General features: G+C 45.4%; 1 protein-coding gene across 1 annotated transcript; it reads right to left on the reverse strand.

The window, feature by feature from the left end:
• Positions 1 to 15,718: 15,718 nt before the first annotated feature.
• LOC133898324 (uncharacterized) lies at positions 15,719 to 22,127 on the reverse strand. The gene is made up of 4 exons (XM_062338977.1): positions 21,839 to 22,127; positions 16,489 to 16,579; positions 16,326 to 16,387; positions 15,719 to 16,213 (listed from the first exon to the last, which is right to left on the reverse strand). Exons 1-4 carry the CDS (start codon positions 21,973 to 21,975, stop codon positions 16,120 to 16,122), a joined length of 384 nt encoding a protein of 127 aa, XP_062194961.1. The 5' UTR covers positions 21,976 to 22,127; the 3' UTR covers positions 15,719 to 16,119.
• Between the last annotated feature and the right edge of the window lie 2,475 nt (positions 22,128 to 24,602).

Raw genomic sequence — 24,602 nt, forward strand, 5'->3', positions numbered from 1 at the left:
ATCTTGCTCTTCCAACTTGGCATATTGAATATCTCAATTCAACTCATGCATTCTTATCAAACCTAACCCCAACTTATTCTCAAGTACAAAGCAAATGATTAGTTCATAAAAAATAATTGACAACTTTATACCTTAAGTTACTTGATCTCCATAAGTGTTGGAACAAGAGTTCGTCTTATCCTAGCAAGTACGGCAAGAGTTTCTTCTAAGGAGGAGACTCAAGCTTGGAGACGAAGTTTGAGAGGAAGGAACACCATAAATGTATTGATAGTAAAAATATGGACCAGGCTAAGAGGAATATCACCGAAAAACTTGTGATTAGGCTCCTCTATGCTGTGTGGAGCGGGCTCAATTTCTCTCCCCTTTCCAGGTGACCACAACCCCCTATTTATAAGGTAGTACGTAGCTTAGTGTACAAGTTATCACGATGTACAAATATCTAGGATCTGGTCGAATTACTGGTCCTTATCCTGGATAACTACCTTTTACCCTACATAGAAGATAAATATCTACTGTGGTAACTATTTTGGTACCTGCCCCATGAGGGATGAGCCGGTTGCCAATTATGGCCCGACGTCGCTCTGCTAGGGGTGTCAAGACGACTTGCATTATGTTGGGGTGTCAGGATAAGCTCCACTTACACCAGCATTAATCGCCCGTCACCTCGCGTTAGGTCAGCTGCAGAGGGGTGTCCTTTCTTCCCTAATATTATATCCAGAGGCCGGTCGCGCCTTTAGGCTTCGGAAGGCCGCATGGGCACCGGAGGAGTGGCCCGAAGGGGTTCGCATCCTCCGGGGATTCCTCCTGTTGAGTTCGGAGGCCGAAGTCTCTAGAGGTACTTTCTATATCTTCGAGTCTTCAGAAGGCCACGTACGAACCGGAGAGGTGGCCCGAAGGGGTTCCCAGCCTCTGGGGATAGGGCCTCCTGCCGAGTCCGAAGGTCGAAGGCTCTGGAGGGACCTTTGATAGCGATCGTCAACCATTATCCTCAAGCTGGTCTATTTTCCTCCAATAGTACCCCCTCATTCTCTGGCCTCGACATTTGGAGGGGTGAAAGGATGTAGAGAAAAACCAACTCCAGCCTGGGTTTGTAACTAGAATGCTCGAAGGCCATTCCCTATCCCTGAGGAGTTTTTCGGTGGGAACTACGGGCGTTCATGGTGAGGCTCAGTGATGACGGTGCATTGGTGATGGCGGCACAAACTGGGGTTATGCTGAGGTCGAAGGTGCAGCCGGCGTTGATGTTGGAGTTGAAGATCGAAGACGTATCAGCAAAGGAGGTACGTTCCAGAGCCTGTTGGAGTTGGAGTATGCGGTATTGGGACTCGAGGCCGGAGGGGCGTCGATGGAGGTGATGCGCTACGAGGTTCGTTCCAAGGCCAATTTAGATTCTTTGAACTTTTTTGGTGATGAGTTTTCTCGCCATTTGAGTTTGTGAGAGTGGGGGATTGCGTGTGGGATCGGGGAATCCCCATGTTTGCCAGTTTGAGGACGGTAGGATGGGATGTGTCATTGAAGCGTTTTTGAGTGGATAATGCGTGGGTGCGTCTAGGGTCTTGTGCTCACGCCCCTGGCAGGTGCCAGTCTAGGTCATTAATGTGACGGGACGTTCATGCAAGAAAATGAGGTGTTACCGTGGGATGTTGCCATGTGTCGGTGGAATGATCGGGATATGGCCACGGGCCCCCAGAGATGAATGAGGGACGCCACAGAGCCACACCGCATTGGTTCCGCTTCTCTTCCTGGGTGTACGTGGCTGCTCGGTCCGGGTATAAAGCTGGGGTCATCTGGCTGGATCTACCACCGCCCCACGAGCATGCACTTAGCTTGACTTTGAATATGACATCGTCTTCCTCCCCATCATCTTCAGAAACATCGATGATCTTGACTGTTTCTACTGGGGCTGGGCTATTTCAGCGACTAGTGGTGGCGCCGGTAGCCGTCCGATTTACATCCCTCCAGGGTGGACAGCTGCCTGTTGCCCCTGCCCAACCCTTGGTTCAGGAGACCATGCCTGTCAAGATTATCTATATTTCCGATGACAATGCAAAGATCGACTGGGATCTCCTGCAAAGGGAGAGTGATGAGGAGGAGTGGATCAGTGGCGAGGGCAGGAAAGAAGCGGGAGGAGGCCCCAACGGTGGCCCCTTCGGTTTCCTCCCTGTCTTCTGACAGCTTGGGGCCGGCTACTGCATCAGCTTCCGTGGCGGCAGGGCGCATATGAGGTGCATATGCCACTCCATGCACGGCCCCTACCGGGATCTATAGGAGGCGAAGGTGGTCTTCGGGGGTGCTTCATGGATATCCCTGTCCTGCTGTTCGACTATGGCCCTGCCACGAGTCACAGTTGTGTTTTGCCACCTTGTACTCTTTCTCCCCCTGGTTTGCTCTTTCGGGGTTTGTCTCCTCTGCAGCGGCCTTTATACTGTTTGCTTCTTTGTAGGTGTCCTCTGGATGCTTGATTTGTTTAATAATATAATTTGGACATTTGGGGGCGATTGTATCTCCTTTTGGACCGGGGATCCCTCGAGCAAGGGACTGCATGTCTGTGTGCTTCGTTCCTTCGAGCCGCGCTTCTTCGTCCCCTTCATAGGTGATGGATAGCTTTTTGGATGATCGACGTACCGAGCCTTGGCATAGATTATTGCCAGTTTCATTCCTTCTGGGGGAGAGGTGGCCACGGGAATCTGGTGGTGGTAGATACGTAGGGTAACTAAGGAGGGTCGAGTGAAGCAGTGGTGACCTTGTCATTCTCGGTTATCGCGTACTCGTTAGGTTCAGTGCTGGTCGGTCCTTCTTCCAAAATTGTTCCAGATTTCCGACCCAGCGAAGTCCATCTAGGACCTTCAGATACAAGCTCTGGAGGTGGTCCTCGACCCTTTGGGTTCTTAGACACTGCCTGGCTTCAGAGGCGATCTGTTTAAAGCCTGGCGGCAGCGTGTCAGAGGCGAAGCCGAAGGCTGGGCGGGAGAGGTGGTCCTTGACCCCCTCGGTCCTTAGCCACTACCTGGCTTCGGAGGTAATCTGCCCGGAGCCTGGCGATGGTGCGTCGGAGGCGAAGCCAAAGGCTAGATGGGAGAGGAGGTCCTCGACCCCCTCGGCCCTTAGCTGCTGCCCGGCTCCGAAGATAATCTGACCAGAGCCTGGCGACAACGTGTTGGAGGTGAAGCCGAAGGCCAGATGGGAGAGGTGGTCCTCGACCTCCTCGACCCTTAGCCGCTGCCCGACTCCGGAGGTAAACCGCCTGGAGCCTGGCGATAGCGTGTTGGAGGTGAAGACGAAGGCTAGGTGGGAGAGGTGGTCCTGGACCCCCTCAGCCCTTAGCCGCTGCCCGGCTCCGGAGGTAACCCGCCCGGAGGCTGGCGACGGTGTGTCGAAGGCGAAGCCGAAGGCTAGACGGGAGAGGTGGTCATCGACCCCCTCGCCCCTTAGCCGCTGCCCAGCTCTAGAGGTAATCCACCTGGAGTCTGGCAATGGCGTGTTAGAGGCGACGCCGAAGGTCAGACAGGAGAGGTGGTCCTCGACCCCAGAGCCCTTAGCCGCTGCCCGGCTCCGAAGGTAATCCGTTCGGAGCCTGGCGATGGCGTGTCGGAGGCGAAGCCGAAGGCCAGATGGGAGAGGTGGTCCTCGACCCCCTTGGCTCTTAGCCGCTACCCGGCTCCAAAGATAATCCTCCCGGAGCCTGGCGGCGGCGTGTCGAAGGCGAAGCTGAAGGCCAGATGGGAGAGGTGGTCCTTGACCCCCTCAGCCCTTAGCTACTGGCTGACTCCAAAGGTAATCCGCTCACCCTGAGCCTGGCGATGGCTTGTTAGATACGAAGCCGAAGGCTAGACGAGAGAGGTGGTCCTCGACCCTCACAACCGTTAGCTGCTTCCCTTAGCCGCTATAATAGCCAGTTGGGAATACCATACTATTTCTCGTGCCGTGTAGAGTAGGTTTTTACTTAATGTTAGCATGATCTTCATAAATGACACATGAATCATGTCTTTAGATGAGATTTAGATGAGACTGCAGGTTAATGACTTTACCTGTTACCATACGTTTTTGAGTCATGCGGGCCATAACTCTTCCTGCGGGGAGGGGGATTTGTACCCCTTTGGTCTATTGGCTATGCCTGTCGGGGGCTAGTGGGTTTCGTACCCCTCTGGTACGGAGGCGCTTGCCTTCAATATGCTGGGGGATTTTGTCCAATAGGTTTTTTGGAACCTCTCCATCTGGCGGATGTTTTTGGGAGACATTCCCTCTTGCGGTGGTTTTTGGAGCTCTCTCCGTCTTGCAGAGGTTTGGTAAGACTCTCCGTCTTGCGGGGATTTTGGGAGTCTCCCCGTTTTGGCGGAGGTTTTGCAAGACTATTTGGCGGAGGTTTTTGTAAGACGCTCCGCCTCGCGGAGGTTTTTGGAAGTCTCTCCATTTTTGACAGAACTTTTGTAAGACTCTTCGTCTTGAGGAGGTTTTGGGAGTCTCTCCGTTTTGGTGGAGGTTTTACAAGACTGTTTGGCGGAGGTTTTTGTAAGACGCTCCACGTCGCGGATGTTTTTGGAAGTCTCTCCATTTTTGCTGGAGCTTTCGCAGGGCTCTCCGTTTTTGCTGGAGGTTTGGTAGGATTCTCTGTTTTTGCCGGAGGTTTTGTAGGACTCTCCGTTTTTACCGGAGGTTTTGTGGAGGACTCTTTGCTTTTTCCAGAGGTTTGGTAGGACTCTCCGTTTTTGCCGGAGGTTTTGTATCCTTTTGTAAGACTCTCCGTTTTTGCAAGAGGTTTTGTAGGACTCTCTATTTTTGTCGAAGGTTTTGTATCCTTTTGTAAGACTCTCCGTTTTTGCTGGAGGTTTTGTAGGACTCTCTATTTTTTTCTGAAGTTTTGTATCCCCTTCGGCACGTATTAACGCCGAAGGCTCTACACACTATCGGGGCTACGCAATACCTTCTAGGAAACCTAGGCAGTCTTATCTTCCAGGTGACCTAGACATGCTACGCCCGCAGTGTGTAGGCTTGTCATGCTCCCGAGGAAACGCCCCGGGTGCACCACAACACTGTCTACCAAGGGTGTGCCCTGGCGCATGGCATTTATACGACCGAAGATATGCAATACCTTCCAAGAAACCTAGGCTTGATGCCCTCACGGTGACCTAGGCATGCTGCGCTCGCGGTATATATGCATGTCGTGCAACGAGAATTCCTTGCAATAGCATTCCTCAGAGCACCACATCCTCACCTCAAGGTCATCCCTTGATATGCGGTGTCCACACTCTAGTTCACCAATCTCGTACACCAAGTCCGCGAAATAGTGCTCCTTTTTAATTTCTAGGATTTTCCTTTTCCACAAATCTTTTGACGTCCATAACTCCTCCGTTTCAACTCCGATTTTGGCAATTCTTTCGTGGATATTACTCTAAAATCATAATATATATTTTGGCCAAGTCTTGTAATTTTTGGAGTTCATTTAATTTTCACGCTTGGTATTTAATTCATGTCGTGACGTTCAACCTAAATTAGATGTTGCCTTTATTGAATAAAGTGAGTTAGTTAATTCAATAACCATGTTTAGGTTATAATCGTAGTATAGTTGCATATGCTAATCTAGCTTAAGTGTAGGTTTAATCCTTTTGTTAATTAGAATAAACTAAAGATTACCTTTATTTTAATTGAAGTGGATTGTTAGTTCATGCGTTAAACTATATGATTAATCTTAGTATACTTAATGATAAATTAACCTGTGTAACTGCTAAACAAATAGATACTAGTCACTAGAATATGATATAATTAATCTAATTAATTAATTACATGTATGCTTTTATGATAGCAATAAGTTATAACTTAACTAGCGTGGCAATTAAGCAACATTAGGTAATTAAGAATAGATACTGAACGACCATGTTTTAGTGCTATAGATTAGAATGTCTAATCTCCACACTTAAGCACTTATAGTTTTAATCACCTAGAGTTATACTTACGTATATATGTATACATGCTCACATACATATAGACGTAAGTATCGCACATACGTTTATGTCGGTAGCCGTGCACTCACTTACATGTAGAAACTCTAACTGTCGTCTTCTGGTAGTTAAACTAATAAACATTCACCTAGTTAATCGTGATTTGTTTAGGCTTTCTCTTAAGTTGGTAAAACAACTAAGTTAATAGCGTAACCTAGCTTCGTAGATGATCCCGTTATTCTTTATGTGTTAGCCTCGTATTGCTTAGAGTTGCCGATCGTCTTCCGCTAGGTTTAGCTTTCGTCATTTTTTTCCCTCTGTCATTCTTCTTCCGTTTTGGTATTTTTTAGTTTTGTTCTAGTGTTCATTTGCTTAGTCATTGTGCGCTTTTTGTCATTAATCTACGTAGGCTCGAAGTCAAGGTTCTAAGCAAGAACGTGAGGAAGGAACTGGAGACAAGGTCCAGCGATGAAGAAGAACCCCGGGAAACTCAAGTGACAAGATCAATCGTGAATTGACCCTTCAGGAAGGCAAGTCCTATCTCCTTGATCATACTAAACCTATGATTTTCAAATAATATACGTGATCAACTAAAACTACACTTATTATCGCATGTGCTATATATTGCATTTTCTTTCAAACTACCTGTACTAGTTAATCCTATCAACACTGCCATGCCTTACATGTCATCATCCAGAATACATATTACCCTAGGAATACCTGTTGTTAAATATATTAACGATGAGCGACGCCTTGATATCTAGCATGTTTAGGATGGAATACGTCTCCTCGGAGATGTCACTTTTAAAACACTTTGCCTTGGAGATAAGATTTGCTGTTATCAATGATAACTCATATACCATGATCCCTTGATGGTTATGAATTCCGATGGATGTGAAATCCTTGACATCGTGTGGGATATGGTGGGAGATGTGTAAAAATGGGTGAAAACTGTTTTGGCGGGGGCAGATGGAGTAGTACTCTAGACGAGGATGCTCTTGGGGGCTTGAGTCACCTTTGTGGTGTTCATTGCCAGAAGATGCCTGCTCTGGCCGATTAAGGACCAAGTCATTGCGCCATCATTCTTAGCCACCCCCGTGTAACCATGCATCATAAATATGCAGAACTTGACTCTTCTTTCAACGGACTGGGTTAGGCATAATACTAGGAGGCCTGAGAGGCAACGTTGAGCCAAGTGTCTTCAGGTTCTGCGTGAAGGAGTTTCCGCCCCAGTTGATCTTTGGGGTCTTCCCTCTATACGAGACCTGAAGAGTTTGATGGATCACGTAGAGAAGCCTGGCAGGAAAGGTGTTTGGAGGATTTCGGTATGATTCGCTCCTCCGCTTGCAACGGTTGGAGACTGAGCATATCGCATGGGTAAAGTTGTACAACCTCTACAAAGTATAAATCTATTCGAATAGCCGTGTCCACGGTCATGGACATGCGAAAGCAGTAACCCTGATGACTAGACTCCGGGTGCGTGTGTCTTGATGAGTGTGTGTGTGAACTAGATGTCCGTGTGATGAGGTTCCTGGCTTGATCTGCCAGAAGCTGTGTGGTACTAGAGGTACACCAGATGTGATAAAAGGGACTATGGAGTGAGGTATAGCCCCTCCCAGGATCGAAAACCCCTAGATAAAGCTTGTTACCCAGTTTTAAAACTATTTTGAAAGCTTTGTTATCAGGTCACCTTCTAAATACGTTGGGGACTTGAGGTGATACTCAGTACCAACAGAAGATGCCTGTAATTGTTACTTTTAAAACTGTTTTCAAAAGCTTTGATACATTTATTTAAAAAGGATAACAGTGGAGAATATAACTAGATAATTCCATAAAACCAGCTTTACGCTCAAAACTATACCGTAAAGCCTTATCCTTGAAATATCCATTTTGCATCTATCAACCCCTTGAAGTAGTATATGACTTGTTAAGTACCTTCCCTACTTAGTCTTGTTGCTTTTAGATTGTTGAGTTGAAGATCAGCCTCAACCCAGATGAAGCCAAAGAGAAAAAGTCTAAGGTCGCGTCCGCACCCAAGTTGCCTGTGGCATTGGGTTGCATCGTCGTTTCGCTCCGCTGTGCTATAGGCTCTACTGGCTGGCTGGTCTACTGTGGATTCTTGTCCACCAGACAATCTTTTCGCTTTTCAGGTATTTATTTTACTTATTTGTATTCAAAGTATGTATTTGATATCATTTTGTTGAATCCTGTGCATATCAGCCACTTGATCCAGGGACTGATATAAGACGCACAGGGGAACCCGGGTTCAGGGTCCTGACATGTTGCCTGGCTCCAGAGGTAATCTGCTCGGAGCCTAGCGACGATGTTCGTCGAAGGTGAAGCCGAAAGCTAGTCGGGAGAGGTGGTCCTCGACCCATTTGGCCCTTAGCCATTGCCCGGCTCCGGGGGTAACCCGCTCGAAGCCTAGCGACGGCGTGTGTTGGAGGTGAAGCCGAATGCTAGTCGGGAGAGGTGGTCCTCGACCCCCTCGGCCCTTAGCTTTTGCCGGCTCTGGGGGTAACCTGCCCGGAGCCTGGCGACGATGTTCTTTGATTCAGTCCTTGTCGCTGGGATATTGCACTGTCGGTAGCGTAGTTGTTAGTGACGCTACGGGATCGGGGGGCCAGGGATCTGCTCGGGAGTTTGCCTCAGGCTTTCGACCCTGGTGCCGTCCTTCGCCGGTTCCCTCTGTGGCCACGTATCCTGCTTGTCTTTCGAGGTACTCCTCCCAGAAGGTCACGAGGGTTTGGCAGTCGTTGGTGGTGTGGCCGCGCCCTGGTCCGTGTAGGATACACCTGTATGCCTCCCGGGGTAACAGAGCTTGTGGTTGACGTTGAGGTCATTGCCGGGGGCTGCGTGCCCTGGAGCCTGTGGTTTCCCGAGGGCCTCCTTTCCTTTGTGGAGACCGTCGGGGTAGTCTGGTGAACTAGTTTTTGGAGCCGGAGTGGCTCCAACTGCGCTTCCCTAGATGAGGTGGACTTGGGGTTCCCAGCGTGCGGTTGGCGTCATGAGGGCTGCGTCGGAGGTGCTGGCGGTGTCTGCGCACTCCAGAGCATTGTGCCTCTTCGGAACCTTCTTTCGCCGAGAGGCTCGAGGAGGATGCTAGGTGGACAGACTCTCCGTAGGTGTTGGCTCGCTCAGGGTGTCCCAGGTGCTGTCGAAGGAGATATCTTGGGACCAAGTCCAGGCGGGAACATTCTGGGGTTCGACCGCCCAGAACCCCAGAAGGTGGCCTGCTTGGCTACGACCTCGGCCATGACCTCTTCTTGTGCAGTGAGGTCTTCGCCATGTAGAGACTGGAAGGGTTTTGTGCCGTCTGGAGTTTCCATACCAACCCAAGGTTCTGGGTCGGTCAAGGCCGGAGGAACGTCGTCCCATATGGCAGTGGGGCTGGAGGATATACGTGATGTGCACGACTAAGACAGCCACGCATATGGTTGCATGGTTGTAACGGTGGATATGGTGGTTAGCGCGTTCGTGGTTTTTCTGTTGGATTCCTAACTCTCTTTGGCACTTATGTGTTAGTTCCCCACTGTCGGTGCCACTGTTGGAATGAGAGTTCTTCTTGTCCCAGTAAGTACAGCGAGAGTTTCTTCTAAGGAGGAGACTCAAGCTTGGAGACGAAGTTTGAGAGGAAGGAACATCACAAATGTATTGATAGTAAAAACATGGACTGGGCTAGGGAAATATCACTGAAAACTTGTGATTAGGTTCCTCTGTACTGTGTTGAGCGGGCTCCTTTTCTCTCCCCCCCCTTCTAGGTGGCCATGACCACCTATTTATAAGGTAGTACATAGCTTAGTGTACAAGTTATCATGATGTACAAATATCTAGGACCTGACCGAATCATTGGGCCTTATCCTGGATAACTACCTTTTACCCTACATAAAGATAAATATCTATTATGGTAACTATTTTGGTGCCTGCCCCCTGAGGGGTGAGCTGGTTGCCAATTACGGCCCGGTGCCGCTCTGCCAGGGGTGTCAGGACGACTAGCATCATGTTGGGGGTATCAGCATAAGCAACACTTGCACCGGCATTAATCGCCCGTCAGCTCGCGTCACCTCGGCTGCAAAGGGGGGCATCCTTTCTTCCCTGATATTATCTTCGGAGGCTGATATCACCTTTAGGCTTTGGAAGGCCGCATGAGCACCGGAGGGGCGGCCCGAAGGGGTCTGCAGCCTCCGGGGATAAGGCCTCCTGTTGAGTTCGGAGGCTGAAGGCTCTGGTGGTACTTGCTGCAGCTTCGAGTCTTCGGAAAGTCACGTACGAAATGGAGAGGTGGACCGAAGGATTTCATAGCCTCTGGGGATAGGGCATTCTGCTGAGTCCGGAGGTCGAAGGCTCTGGAGGGACCTTTGATAGCGATTGTCAACCATTATCCTCAGGCTGATCTATTTCCCCCCAACAATAAGTAACTTGGCCTTCTTGCTTATTGTTAATCTTCATATAGAACCTAACCTCACTCACTCTCAAGCACGTAGCACATGGGTTAGTCCATAAAACTTTATTGACAATGTGATACCTTTAGTTACTTGATGTTTCGCAAGTAGCTTTGCCTTTATGCTTATTGTCAAACTTCTTGAGCTTCTCGTTCTTCTTATGAGCATCACTAAGAGCTCAAAGACATCGATGCATTTCTTGATCTCATTGCATTCCTCAATGAATCCATGCTTTATCATTTATGCATCTTCCTATGGAATAACATACTAACAATTCTCAACAACATTATTAGTCCATAGGTATTGTCATTCACTTACCCGAGTATCACCTAGAGCTCATTCATCTTGATGCATATCTCTTCTCCATGCATCAACTATGGGACAACCTACTAACAATTCTTAACACCATTGTTACTCCATAGGTATTCTCATTAATTACCAAAACCACACTTAGAGGCTAGATGCACTTTCAATCTCCTCTGTTTTGGTAATTAATGGTAATCTCACTAGATAGTTATATTTGAAAAAATTTAATGTTCTAAGTATACATTTAATCTGAAGATGAACGTATACAAAGAATAAATATTGGAAACATCACACAGATATTTGAGATAACCAAAACTAGTTTTACTAGCATCAAACACCACTAAGGTTTTGATGTTAGTAAGACTAAACATATGTATATAGCAAACTCCCCCACAATTTATGCATGTGTGAATGAATATTGAATATCATTGCATATATTATTTATCTCAAATTTTGAAAGGAGTTTCCTTTATGCATACGAAGCATGACAAAGTATATATCAAAATGAGTATGCTCATGCAAAGCAAAAACTCAAGAAAAGAAAGAGTTGTATGGTTTTACTTTTTAAAACTCCCCCAATTGACAACCTCTTTACAAACATAACATCTATTAGAAATTCTCCTCCATGAGCAAAGCTCATCGTTAATATATTTAACAACAGGTATTCCTAGGGTAATATGACATCTAGTCCAAATTCTCCCCCAATTAACATCAATGCCAAAATGGAATTGTCGAAACAAATTCTCCCCCAATTGACATCAATTTGGTAAGAATTTTGAAGGACTTGCTAAAAAGAGAAATAGTCCTCCAAAGCATATTAGCCCTATCCCACAAAAGGAATCATCGAAAGCTAATGCATGACTATGTATGGTATGAGCTCCCCACGATATATGCAGTTCTCATAATTTGAGTGAAATGCACTTATCCATTTATGAACAATATGAGAAGATCATGCCATACAAAGAGTCAAAGGAGTTTAAAGAGATGCCAAAAGAGATAGATGGAAAAAGGAAACCGATTGAAAAATATATCAAATGGAATTGCAAAAGATACCAATTAAAATCTAAGGCATACCTATTGAAACATATGTCAATTGAAGACAAGTCAAGCATTAGTCTGAAATCAATATCCAAAAACATAAGTGCAATGGATTAGGCTCAAAGTTGAACACATCAAAATTGTTGACATTATAATGAATTTTTCGTTTATCACAAAGAGTCAACATCTCATAAGCTTATATTTTCAATAGATCCAATTTAAACTGGACTATAAATTCATGAAACATATTGATCATGAAGACGGTATGCTCGATCCTAGCTACCATTTCTTTCTCGTGCACTTTTCTGCACAACAAACATTGAAACTTACAAGCAGTTATACTTAGGGGCATAATATTGCATTTTCATACATATTGATCATGAAGAGGCATAAACAAAACTTAGTGAGTTGTTTAGGTGAAGTTGACCACTTACTAAACAACGTTGTAAATTATGTTTAGACTACTTAATTAAACCAAGCTCTGATGCCACACTGTGAGGACCCGACCAAACAGTATTCGAACTAATCATCCAGGGGATCATTAACATAATCACAACCTCGATCATTAATCAAAATACATGCCTTCCAACATATTCATCACAACATAGTTTAATTAAGAGCAGGTAATTAAATATTTATACTACAAGTCTTTAAACATGCAGGTGTTTTCACAATTTACATCTAAAGGAAACAACAACTACGGAGCGGAAGATAAACCTATACAACAAAAGCCGACAGCACCATATGCCCTTAGGCATCGTCCCAAAAGTGCCGAATTCGGAGTAGAGTGTGCTACTCCTGCCCACCACCCTGATCAGTAGGCACAAAGTAGCTGAACATCGCCTCTTGCTCACCGACCTGTGAACCTGCAACAACTTGAGGGCAGCACCCTGAGTACAAAGGTACTCGCAAGTCTTACACAGTATGGGTATATATATTCCCGACTCCAAGGATCATGCATTAAGCTGGTAGAAAAAATTAAACATGGTTAAGTTAATTAAGCGGTAAGTATCCTAGACATAGGTGTGAGCATCTAACTTAACCAACTTATATGAAACTACCCTGCCATAACAAACAACTGAGTATATATATAAATGTAACAACAAGTATATCAATGTGAACAAGTGCCAACTCTAACCACCAACCACCATACCCAGACCAAAATAACATGCCCAACCATCAACCTCATGCCATCATCCACAAACCACAACGAGAACTTTACGACCAGTTGCAGATAAGCAATAGACATGCTCATAACCAAAAGCGCGACAGTTCGAACTATTTATACACCTTACAGGGGCATACTCCTGGACCCACACGACACGAGGACCATACGGCTTGTGCCACCCGCTAAAGTGCACACAAGAGGGTACCCGTGAAAACCTTTCCCAACCAGCCTCAACCGTGTGGGGCATGCATCGCTCGGCGCGGCGATACTAGAACTACTCTCGGAGCAAACTAGTACCGCTTACAAGCCCGTCCGCTCACACCGTCGATGTTCACGCCCACAAAGCCACAACTGCGAAGGTATTCGGCTCATCTTATCATTAGATCGGCATGTGGTGAGTAAGGTAAGTGCTAAAGCCGACTACCCTGACGATTGGCCTTAAACGATGTAAGCGGTCTTTGGTGCTCGGATTTCCTCTCCCGACCTGCCCCCTGGACTTTCCACCGAGGCAGACGACACCCCTAACACCGCCCACATCTCGTCTCATACTCACCACTCACCAACCATACCATCACCAACAACATGTAATTGTAAACAGTAGTAGATCCTATCCTCGCAAACAACGGAGAACGTCGTCGTTCGACTTTTACCGAAATACCTAAGCATTGCTAAGCATAGCGAAGACCTTTAGACATTGAAATCACCTCTAGGCTTCAAGGAACATACATGAACTCATGACCAAGGTAGAAGAATGCAACAGCATAGGTTCTACCCAAAGGTACCTAACACATGCATACATACATAAGCATAGATAAAACTTTAGACTTTCAAGTTAACATGGTGCAATATGATAGTTGCTTGCCTTGCTGCCCTGGATCAGAAAGATACGGCACGACGGGATCGCCTTCGGCCTGCAGAATCAACTGATCAGCGGTCACTATAAGACATACACGCGTGCAGTGCCATGAGTATGAATAAAGTGCAACAATGCATGCCTCAATACGCACAGGATGAAATGCCATAAAAATATGCTTTAAAATACATGAAAATATTTTTCCTAGCTAGAACAAGTCATAAGAAAACTAGCAAAATTGGATTCACCCACTTTGGACTTGTGAAGAATTATCGGTGAATAATGAAGCTTTAACCTAATTAATTAATTTCAGAAATATAATTCAATATTTAATGGCTGGGGATATTTTTAGTAGATATATTAGTTTATTATGAAACCAAAAAAATTAGTTTCATAATATTTGGAGTTACAGAGAATTTATTATGAATCTTACAAGTTTTAGCCAACAGAAAACTGTGATGAAACAGCTGACAACGTTCAGACCGTAGGCATATGGGCGGTCAGACCGCCAAGAGTCATGGTCAGACCACCAAAAATGCGGTCAGACCACCCGCATACAGAGAGTTTTGGCCCCTGACGGTCTGACCGGCTTGAGCTGGCGGTTAGACCGCTGTATACAGCCAGGGAAACTTGGCGAGCTCGCCAGCGATGATTCCGACGAGAACTTCGAAAATGGTTTGGACTAAAATAACTCTAAGATGTATGTGAATGTTCCACACGGACATTTGGACGACATCTGTGGCCCAAACGTGTAGAACTCATAAAGTAGATCTATATCTGGAAAAGTGGGGTTCCGCAACGAAAAACTAGATGCCGACCAATTTGACCGACAAAAATATGAAAAGAGGGAATCAGGATGTTCACCTTGTCGTTGGCGAACTTTCTAGGAGATCACTTGTCTGCCGGAAAGTTCCAAACTCCGGATCCGGCTTCCGGAAAGTGGGTGTGCCTGGGGGGAAGAAAATGGTGAATATCGGCTTGAATCTTTCGAAACAACGAAAACCAAATGGATGGATGTGTAGCTCTCGAGCGTGTGGTCACGTGGGTACCACACACGTACCTCAGCTTCACTTGTAGTGGCAGGAACCAAGGGGGAAAGGGAAGAGCTTGAGAGAGAGAGTGAGAGGGAGAGAGAGCACGCGTGGGGAGAGAGAGAGGGGTTGCTGCCCATTTGAGAGAGAGAGAGTGAGGGATATGTCCCTCATGTGGGCCCCACAAGTTAGAGAAAAAGTCCGATTTTGCTTCTAATTCAATTCTCTCTCCAATTTTCTTTTCTCCCACCTCATTAATCCAAATCAAGGTGTGGTAGAGCTCCAAAAACTTCAAAAATTTTATGTCGTGATTTAAATCCTTAGGAGATCCTAATCGTGAATTTGCAATGCAAATTTTAATCTGGCGATCGAAAGCAAATATGCAGCTAATGATGCATGTTTAATACTAAACATGCAATTAAGGATTTCGGGGCGTGGCAAAGACAGCGAAAAAGACTCAGAGGTGAAAACACACCAAGTCACACTGTGATACTCCTCCCAGAGCGATCTATTTTTTCTACCATCAATACATTCGTGGTGTTTTTTTCTCTTAAACTTCGTTCCAAGGTTGAGTCTCCTTCTTAGAAGAAATTCTCACCGTACTTGTTGGGACAAGATGAACTCTTGCTCCAACATGCATGTAATAAGATATTCCTTCATCAATTTGTTCCTGATGTACAGTCGAAATCAATAATTATTGGCATTCTTCTAATAAAAATACTACTATTCATGTATGTGCCCAATGCCATTTTTTTATACAAAGAAATTAATAGGAGCTCTTCATCTGCACTGAAGGCCCAAGTCAGTCACTCGTTCTGCTATTTCAACATTCCTATCTGTACAGTTATTATATTTCACCAACAAGAAAAAATACTATTGAAGATCAATGTTCCCTTGAAAATGCGGCAAAAATATTCCTGAAAAATTTGGTTTACAAATGGTCATGAGTCTGAAGTTCAGTTCTTTCAGTCTTTCATTGTAAATGCTTCATGGATCAAACATTTTGTGACCTTCAGAGACAAGTTACCCAGTAGTTCATCAAAAGATGCTGCATCGTTTTTTGGTTGGGAGAAGAAGAAAAATTTTCCACAGCAAACATGTGTTTAGTGGACAATTTCTTGATAGAAGCAGCACAGATTCTCTTCAAAGCAAAAGGACATTGTTATGGGACAGGTACAAGTACATATGTTCATGGCTTCTGTCTTTTGTACATGACAAGATTATACTTGAACACCGACTGACTGGCTGACTGACTGACTCACTGGAACAGATAGAACAGTTGACACACCAAAATGATTTCACTGATCAGGAGGTGTATGATACAGAGACGAGCAAAGCTGCAAAGCTATAGAGACTGGACTGGTTCTTGCATCCGATGAAACCCATGTGTCCATCTTCTCCTCAGCTTCTGTTCTTGCATTTCTCCATGGCCCTTGGTGCTGAAAAAACAAGAATTGAGACCAAATGAGTTTCACTGTTCTGTCTGCTTCCAGAGTTACTAGAAAATATTCCATCTGCTCATCTGAAACTTTTGAGCTTATATGGACTCACCGAGGCCAATGGCTTCTGATCCTTTCATGATCCGAAGGCGCTTGCAGGACTCGACGAACATCCTGAAATGAAATTTCCATCTCCAAAATGAATAAGGAAGCTGACCGAGACGAACATAATCATATATTTCAGAGTAGAGAATGCATGGAGGAGAAGTGCTCACTCCCATGGGACGTCGCCGACGAGCATCGAGTTCAGCAGATCCACCAGCTTGCTCTCCTTCATGCCGTTCATCCCTTGAGATCCACAGCTTCCTGAATCATTATCAGAAAAAATATCAGAAAGCTAACCAAGTCAAGGTACTCTGCAAATGCAATCAACTGACGAGTATTCTGAAAATGTCTTTGCATTTCAGGTTCGGCATGAACTGAAAGCAAGTGTCAAAGCTCAATATCAAATCCCCTAAACACATATTCAATGGTTTTTAATTATGGTACATAAAACTATCCATGGTTGTTAATGAACAATAGTTCAGCTCTTCTGGACAAAAGTACCGAATAGCTTGCCTGGATCTAAACAAAGAATTCATCATCAGATTCTTGGCCTCATAAATCCACAAGTGCATCACGACCATCATCAACGTAGGTGTCATCATCTTCGTCATCATGCGACTCTGAATCACTTGGCTCATTTCTGAACTCTGCTTGTGCCTTCTCAAGCACAGAAGCATCACCACATACTCCTTCCATGTCAAATCTTCTCCAATTTGTCATATCTTCAGTTGTGTGTGCTACATTCATGTCTTGCACTCCCACGTCAAATGAAACAGCATCAACTTCACCCTCGTTTTCATTATCTGGTGCAAGGGGCATGGCAAATAGATTTCTAGGTTTCAATCTTACAACAGTGGACCAATCCGATTTCTTCTTGCCTTTCACATAAAACACTTGCTCAGCTTGAGTCCCAAGAATATATGGATCATCTATATATCGAAAACGAGTTGAATCAATATCGATAATTCCATTCTGATCCTTTTTGAAGCCTCTACTTTGGTTTTTGTTGGCAGCAGGCACATCATACCATTCACACTGAAACAACATGACCTTTTCATTTGGAAAATCTAGTGAGATTATTTTTCTTATCACACTGTACCAATCAATATTGCGAGTTGTCTCATTGCCTTTCACAACAACACCACTATTTTGTGTACTCAGATTGTTCTCTATGTGACATGTTCGGAACAGAAAACCATTGATGAATAGGCGATTGTAAATATGTGCCCGATGGTCTAACAAAGGGCATAGATAAGATCACTTGTTTTTCCTTCTTCATAGTGTTTGGTGACCTACACTCAGCAAAAAAATGTAGATTTTAATAATCTTTGACAATAGGTATATGTTAGCATTATAACTTGAATATATAATTAGTCACTCACCTTACGCTCAAACTAGCCTACAAATTGGTCTTTGTGTCGCTGCTGAAATTCCGTGTATTACTTCTTTTGAGTTTATCCATATGCTCACTGGAGTGAAGGAAAAATAGGGCTTCAGTAAAAAAAAAAGGACAATGCATATAGGAAAAAAAGTACTGTTACATCTTACTTGACCCATGGAGTGGCTTCATCACAGTTTGTTATTATGTAGTGCCTAATTCGCTTCAACTCATACATAGAAAGTGACTCGATAGTAAATCCTTTCTTAGAATAATCAATTTTGCCAAATATGCTTAGCCTAGGAGGTTCATTCACTGCAGAGCTTTCATGATGCTCTGGATGATTAAGCTTAGTATCCACGTCTTCCAAGAAGTGAGAACAAAATATCAAGCACTCCTCTGATATATATCCCTCAGATAGGCTTCATGATAGGCTTTGTTGCGCACATAGCCTTTAAGCGTACGTAGATATCTCTCAACTGGATACATCCATCTATAGCACACATGTCCTCCAAGTTTAGCCTCATCAGCAAGATGAACTGGCAAATGCATCATGATATCAAAAAAAGCTGGTAGGAAGATCATCTCAAGCCGATAAAGAGTTTCTCTAGTGCAATTGCTCAAATTATCTAAATCTTCAACACTCAGCTCCTTTGGACATATTGCATTGAAGAACCTACTAAGCTCAATCAATTGGACAACAACATTTTCTAGCAATATGTTGTGTAATGCTATGGGTAAAAGTTTTTGGAATATAACATGGTAGTCATGAGTTTTGAGTCCAGACACCTTACACCCCTTCACGTCCATGCATCTCTTGATATTGGAGGCGAAACTATCAGGCATCTTCACTCCATCTAGAAATTTGCATAAATATGTCTTATCATCCTTACCCAAAGTACAATGCTGGTGGGAAAGTGTACCTACCATTCTTCACCAATGGATGTTGATCCTTCCTTATCCCCATATGTTGCATGTCAAGGCGAGCCTTCTCGCTATCCTTAGATTTACCTTCTATATCAAGCAAAGTCCCTAATATGCAATCACAAATGTTTTTCTCAATGTGCATCACATCCAGATTATGTCTTACAAGCAGTGTTGTCTAGTAAGGTAGTTCAAAAAATATACTTTTCTTCCTCCAATTGTGCCATCTAGTTTCTTCTTCACACTTCCTCTTTCTTGTAGTCTTCCCAAATGTCACTTTGTCGGTGACATGAGAACTAGGGGTCCCAGAGTCCCGAGGTCAGGACCGCAGAATACCACGTGGCGCCATCCCTCGGAGACCATCTCCCCGAGGACCGAGAAGAGCCAGTTCCGGGAGGGGTGCTCGGGACCATGAACAGTGGTCCCCGAGTACTCAGAGTTCCCCGAGGACCCGAGAAGAGACATGTCCGGGAGAGGGCGCTCGGGGCTATGAACAGTGGTCTCCGAGCACCCAGAGTTCCCCGAGGACCTGAGAAGAGCCATATCCGGGAGAGGGCGCTCGGGGCTATGAACAGTGGACCTCGAGCACCCAGAGTTCCCCGAGGGCCCGAGAAGATACATATCCGGGAGAGGGCGCTCGGGGCTATGAACAGTGGTCCCCGAGCATCCAGAGTTCCCCGAGGACCTGAGAAGCCCCTTACCGGTGGACCCCACAAGGGCTCAACGGTGAGATGTCAATTGGTGAGAGGCCTGATGCCGCATTTAAGAGAGAGCATGGCCTGTCACTTCCAACCACTCCCGCCCACGCCTGTCGTACTGAGTACGTCAGTCCCTGCCACCTCCTGCCAGGGAGGCGTGGGGATATTTAATGTGGCGGGTCCCATCGCAAGTCACCCTGCGTGGCCCATAAAGGAAACGTCTTGGAGATATCGTCGCTGGGCTCGAGGCGTATCGCTTGCCCCCCTGCTGTGTCAGACCTGCTCTGACTGAGTGAGCATGCGGGGCAGTTTGGCGGCTGCCCGTTGGGCCCCCTGCACTTGCTAAAGTTGGGCGTAATGGGCGACGGGACCAACCGAAGGCGCATTTTCAATCCCCTGTAACATCAAACTGCAGCCCCATGACGGTTGCTTTCCATTTATGGCTTGTGGGGACTCGTGCCCCCGTTTCTAGGCACGCCGAGCCTACCCCGACTGGATAAAAGGGGGGGTGCACTTCGTAGATGACGGACTGGGAAGAGAAGACGGCTAACAGAGGTCAAGCTCTAGACGGGTAGGGGTTCACCAAGCTCGAAGCGAGACTGAAGCTCTAGACTTAGACAAAAAAGCTTGTAACACAAGAGATCCAGAGAAAGGTATTCCAAGAGCATTAATAGCATATCATCCACACAGGAGTAGGGTATTATGCTCCGTTCGGCCCGAACCTGTCTAAAACCCCTTGAGCATTTACTCTCACTAGCCGACGATCATCCGTCCCGCCTAGATCTGACATATTCACATTAAATCCACTTACGAGGTAGATCCAGAATCAGCCCCTGGCCGAATCTCAAAGGGGGTCTCTCAGGATCCCCGCTTGCGGTGTTCACCCACCGACACACTTGCTCGAAGCTTTCATACTATTGTAGCACTTGATCACCAGTCAGTGGCACTGGATAATTCCTAGTTTCAACCTTGTTGTTGAAGCAGATCTTGTTCCGGCGCCACTTGTGGTTTGAAGGTAAAAAGCGCCGATGGCCCATATATCAATGCTTAGATCCAAATTTCAACCACAAATCGTCAGTCTCCTTGTGGCAGTAGGGACATGCAAACTTGCCTTTTGTGCTCCAACCAGATAGTATCCCATGTCCACAGCAGACATGAGTGCAAACGAAAATTTTCCTTCTTCTTAGCATCCCATGTCACTGAACCATCAATCCATAGCACTTTGAGCTCGTTAATCAATGGCTACAAATATATGTCAATGTTATTTCCCAGAGAATTAGGGCCCGGTCTCAACATTGACATAATCCAATACGGTTGTTTTAAACACAACCAGGGAGGCAGGTTATAAGGGATTAAGATCACAAGCCATGTACTGTACGAAACATTCATGATCCCAACTGGATTGAATCCATCATATGCAAGACCCAGCTTAACATTGCAAGGATCTGATAAGAAATCGTGATACATGTTATCTACATGCTGCCATGCCATGGAGTCGGCAGGGTGCCACATTTTGCCATTTGCTACCCGGCCCTCCTTATGCCATCGCATATATGAAGATGTGGTCCCTCTCATGTATAACCTTTGTAGTCGAGGACTAAGTGGGAAATACCGTAGTATTTTACGTGGAACCTGCTTCTTGGTTATACCATTAGAACTCACAACATCCGTGTCAGCGGAACCACCTGTTTTCCATCTACATTCACCACATTTTGGACACTTATCCATGTTGGAGTACTCCTTTCAGAATAACACACAATCATTGATCCATGCATGTATCTTTTGGTAAGTCCAAGATCTCGAACAACCTTTTGCACTTTGTCCAAACTATTTGGAATACAGTGACCTTCAGGGAGCACGTGTGAGAACAGCTGAAGTATCGCCTCTAAAGCACTGTTACTCAAACCAAACATGCTCTTAATATGAATGAGCCTTACAATGAAAGATAACTTACCTTGCAACCTAGGTACAATTCCTTCTGGGCATCCTTTAATAAATTAAAGAATGTCTTAGCACAGTCATTTGGCTCTTCATTCTTTCCATCTCCTGTGCTACTACCACCACTTGAGATGTCTCCATGGATAGTACCCCTAATTAGAGTGGAAATCGGATCAGAGACTACAGCACCATCATGTGTTGCATCTTCATCGCCAACTACTTCATCAACATCTTCTTCCCCATGAATGAAAGTTTCATAAAAACCTCTCATAATCAAGTCCATCTCAATCTCAGATCATGTTTTGTAGGACATGTTACAACATCTACTACATGGGCATGGAGCAGTTTCTCCTACAATAGCACCTCTGAAAGTAGGTTCCATAAATTCCTTGAATCTGTTTTGCCACTCCTCAGATGATTTACTCATGTGCATCCAACTCCTGTCTACTAACATGTTTCCTACACAAGAATTATTGCCTGAGTGCAGAAATTAAAATGATGTCCTACAAATAAGCATATCACAGGAGAAGCAAACTAATTCAGAAGAAACAACTGAACACGTTGACCCGGTGATGCGTATACCTTGATGTCCTCATTTGAGATGCCAAAGTCCAGATTGGAGATGCAGAGCTTGGTGAAAACAGATGGATCCGTCGATGGGGGCGATCGGGGCAGCCAAGGGCTGAGCAGGGAAGCCTGGGAAGGGGATGCGCCGCCATGCGGCTGCACTGGCGTGCCACACAGGAGTCGCCACCACCACCGCCGTCGCAGCCTGGGTTCCTCAGCTTCTTTGGGGAGGATCGAAGGAGCCGCCAGCAATACCGCCAGCCGAAGTCAATAAGTCATGGAGGGGATAGAGCAGAGGGGAATTAGGTGAAGTGGACCATCGCAACCTGTTTCATATAATATAAACAAGAAATTGCATAGCAGTTCACAAGATGACCTGTCGCCTAATGGTAAGCAACTCTGTGTGATAATGAAAGAGTCTTGTGTCGATCCTCACTGCTGCAGCTTTTTCTTTTTTTTCTCAATTAAAATCCTAAACAAGGCCTATTGCAACGAATTTCTAGGATATTGCATGATGAGGAAAAAATGTTTATTGCCACAGAAAATAAACATGGAAATTATATTGATATATTGCAACTAAGAACTTTTCACATCATTTTTCAACTGTGGCAATATAATTGACTTATTGCAACAATGAATTTTTTGGTTACAATACAATATGATGTATTGCATCGGCTGCTCTTTTGTTGCAATATGGGGTAACCTATTACAACGGAACCTACATAAATGGCAACGGTTAAAATTCAAGGCAATATATTCATTTTATCACCACGATATCGTTAGTCGTGGTAATATCACCTACCAGTTGGAACCAAACAAGAGCTGTAGCAAAATATTGTGTGGCAAAAGCCCAAATTCCTAGTAGTGTGATGTTAGTCATCTTGATGAGAACTTCCTTGAGCTCTTAATGATGAAGGAGCTTCTTTCTTTATAGACCTCTTGTCTTGTTGTTCCTTAATCAAGGATCTCTTCTTCTTCTTCAAAGGGCAATCTTGAACATGATGACTCTCTTTCTTGCACTTGAAGCAAGTCATGAGTGCAGTGGTCTTCTTTTGACCTTGACCCTTCTTCTTGGCATTTTATACTTGTTCTTCTTTGTTGAAATTGAATCCAAGTCCACTTTTATTATTTGGATGCCTTTGGTCAACTAGCATCTCATCAAGAGTGGTCTTCCCTTTGAAGCACCAGGTCAAATCTTTCTTTAAAGAATTGACTTGATCCTTGAGCTCCTTAATTTCCTCTACAGTATTAGTTTCACAAGTAAAACTAGAGGATACAATTTTTTTAGAGCAACAAGGAATAGATAATTCATCATTGGATATATAATTTTCATTAGATGAATTTCTAGGACTAGGACATGACAATTCTACATTAGACAAAGAAAATGAGCTATTGTCCACATGAGGTTCATATGATTTTACATTTGTGAGAATTACCTCATGATCTATTTCTAGCTTGGTATTAGTGCATGAAACCTCAATATAATCTTCTTGTAGTTCCACATACTTGATAGTAAGCTTTTCAAGTTGAGCCCTTAGCTCAACATTTTCTTTCTCCAAAGATGATACACAAGAGATAGAGTTAGAAATACAAGCATCATTAATAGGAGAAATAGTAGATTTATCCTTAGATAAAGCATTGTAATTAGGACATTGTTGGGGGTCGTTGTTAAGGACCCCCAATGACCCCTTGGCTTAACCAGCCTGGCCTCCCGGAGCCTCGGCCTCCCGAAGGCTCAGCCTCCCAAAGGCTCGGTCTCCCGAAGCCTCGGCCTCCCGAAGCCTCGATCTCCTGAAGCCTCGGCCTCCTGAAGCCTTGGCCTTCCGGAGTCCTGCCTCTCGATGACTTTAGCCCCCGAAGCCATGCCTCCTGAGGCCCCCGCCTCCAGCTGCTCAGGCTGGCTTCTCGGAGGCTACAGGGTGAGTCATCAAGCCTTAGGAAAGATCTACCAGAAGGGGAGCACGGGTCATACTTTGCCTGCAAGGAAGTGACCAGCATTAAATGCCTAGGGTGGTGGACGCCGCTCTGACACCTCGGTATAATGGAGGCTATCCTAACACCCTTGATAGTGTGGTGCCGGGCCATAGTTTGCGACCGACTCGCCCCCTTCAGGGGGCAGGCACCATGAGAGTTACTACGATGGATATTTATCTCCCAAGTAGGGTAAAAAGTAGTTATCCAGGATAAGACCTAGTAATTCGGTTGGATACCTGATATTTGTACATTGTGGTAACTTGTGGTAACTTGTACACCAAGCTACACACGGCCCTATAAATAGGAGCACTGAGGGTGAGAGGGCAAAAGGACACAGAGGTGAAAAAACACCAAGTCATGCTGTGATACTCCCCCCAGATGGACCCATTTTTTCTACCATCAATACATTCGTGGTGTTCCTTCCTCCTAAACTTCCTCTCCAAGCTTGAGTCTCCTCTTTAGAAGAAACTCTCACAGTACTTGCTGGGGCAAGATGAACTCTTGCTCCAATAGCGCGCCGTCCGTGGGGATTTCGAATGCAAAAGTGCTAAGAGAGGTAGGATGCCACCCAAGAAGAAGACAACCAAGGCCGTGTCGACAACGGTAGACCCCCAAGTCACGCCTGCGCAGTAGTCCAACCAGCTACACGCAGGCAGCGTTAATGACGGTCCCCCAGCCGAGGGGAATGAGAACCTTACAGCCACCACCAACCCAACCAAAACCACAGTTGCGGGTGGCACCGAAGGGTTCTCTACCCCAGAGACCCAGCAGCAGCAAGGAGAGGCCCCTGCTGCGCCCCTAGGGG

The sequence above is a fragment of the Phragmites australis genome, chromosome 18 (assembly GCF_958298935.1).
Source record: "Phragmites australis chromosome 18, lpPhrAust1.1, whole genome shotgun sequence".
In the NCBI taxonomy this organism is placed as follows: Eukaryota; Viridiplantae; Streptophyta; class Magnoliopsida; order Poales; family Poaceae; genus Phragmites; species Phragmites australis.

What these genes read in the sequence shown, in the direction of transcription:
- LOC133898324 (XM_062338977.1), bottom strand. Translation starts at nt 21,975, where the DNA reads ATGGCGGCGCATCCCCTTCCCAGGCTTCCCTGCTCAGCCCTTGGCTGC. An exon ending in TCTCAAATGAGGACATCAAG is followed by an intron (nt 16,580 to 21,838) that starts GTATACGCATCA and finishes ATAATGATTCAG; the next exon opens with GAAGCTGTGGATCTCAAGGG. An exon ending in GTCGGCGACGTCCCATGGGA is followed by an intron (nt 16,388 to 16,488) that starts GTGAGCACTTCT and finishes ATTTCATTTCAG; the next exon opens with GATGTTCGTCGAGTCCTGCA.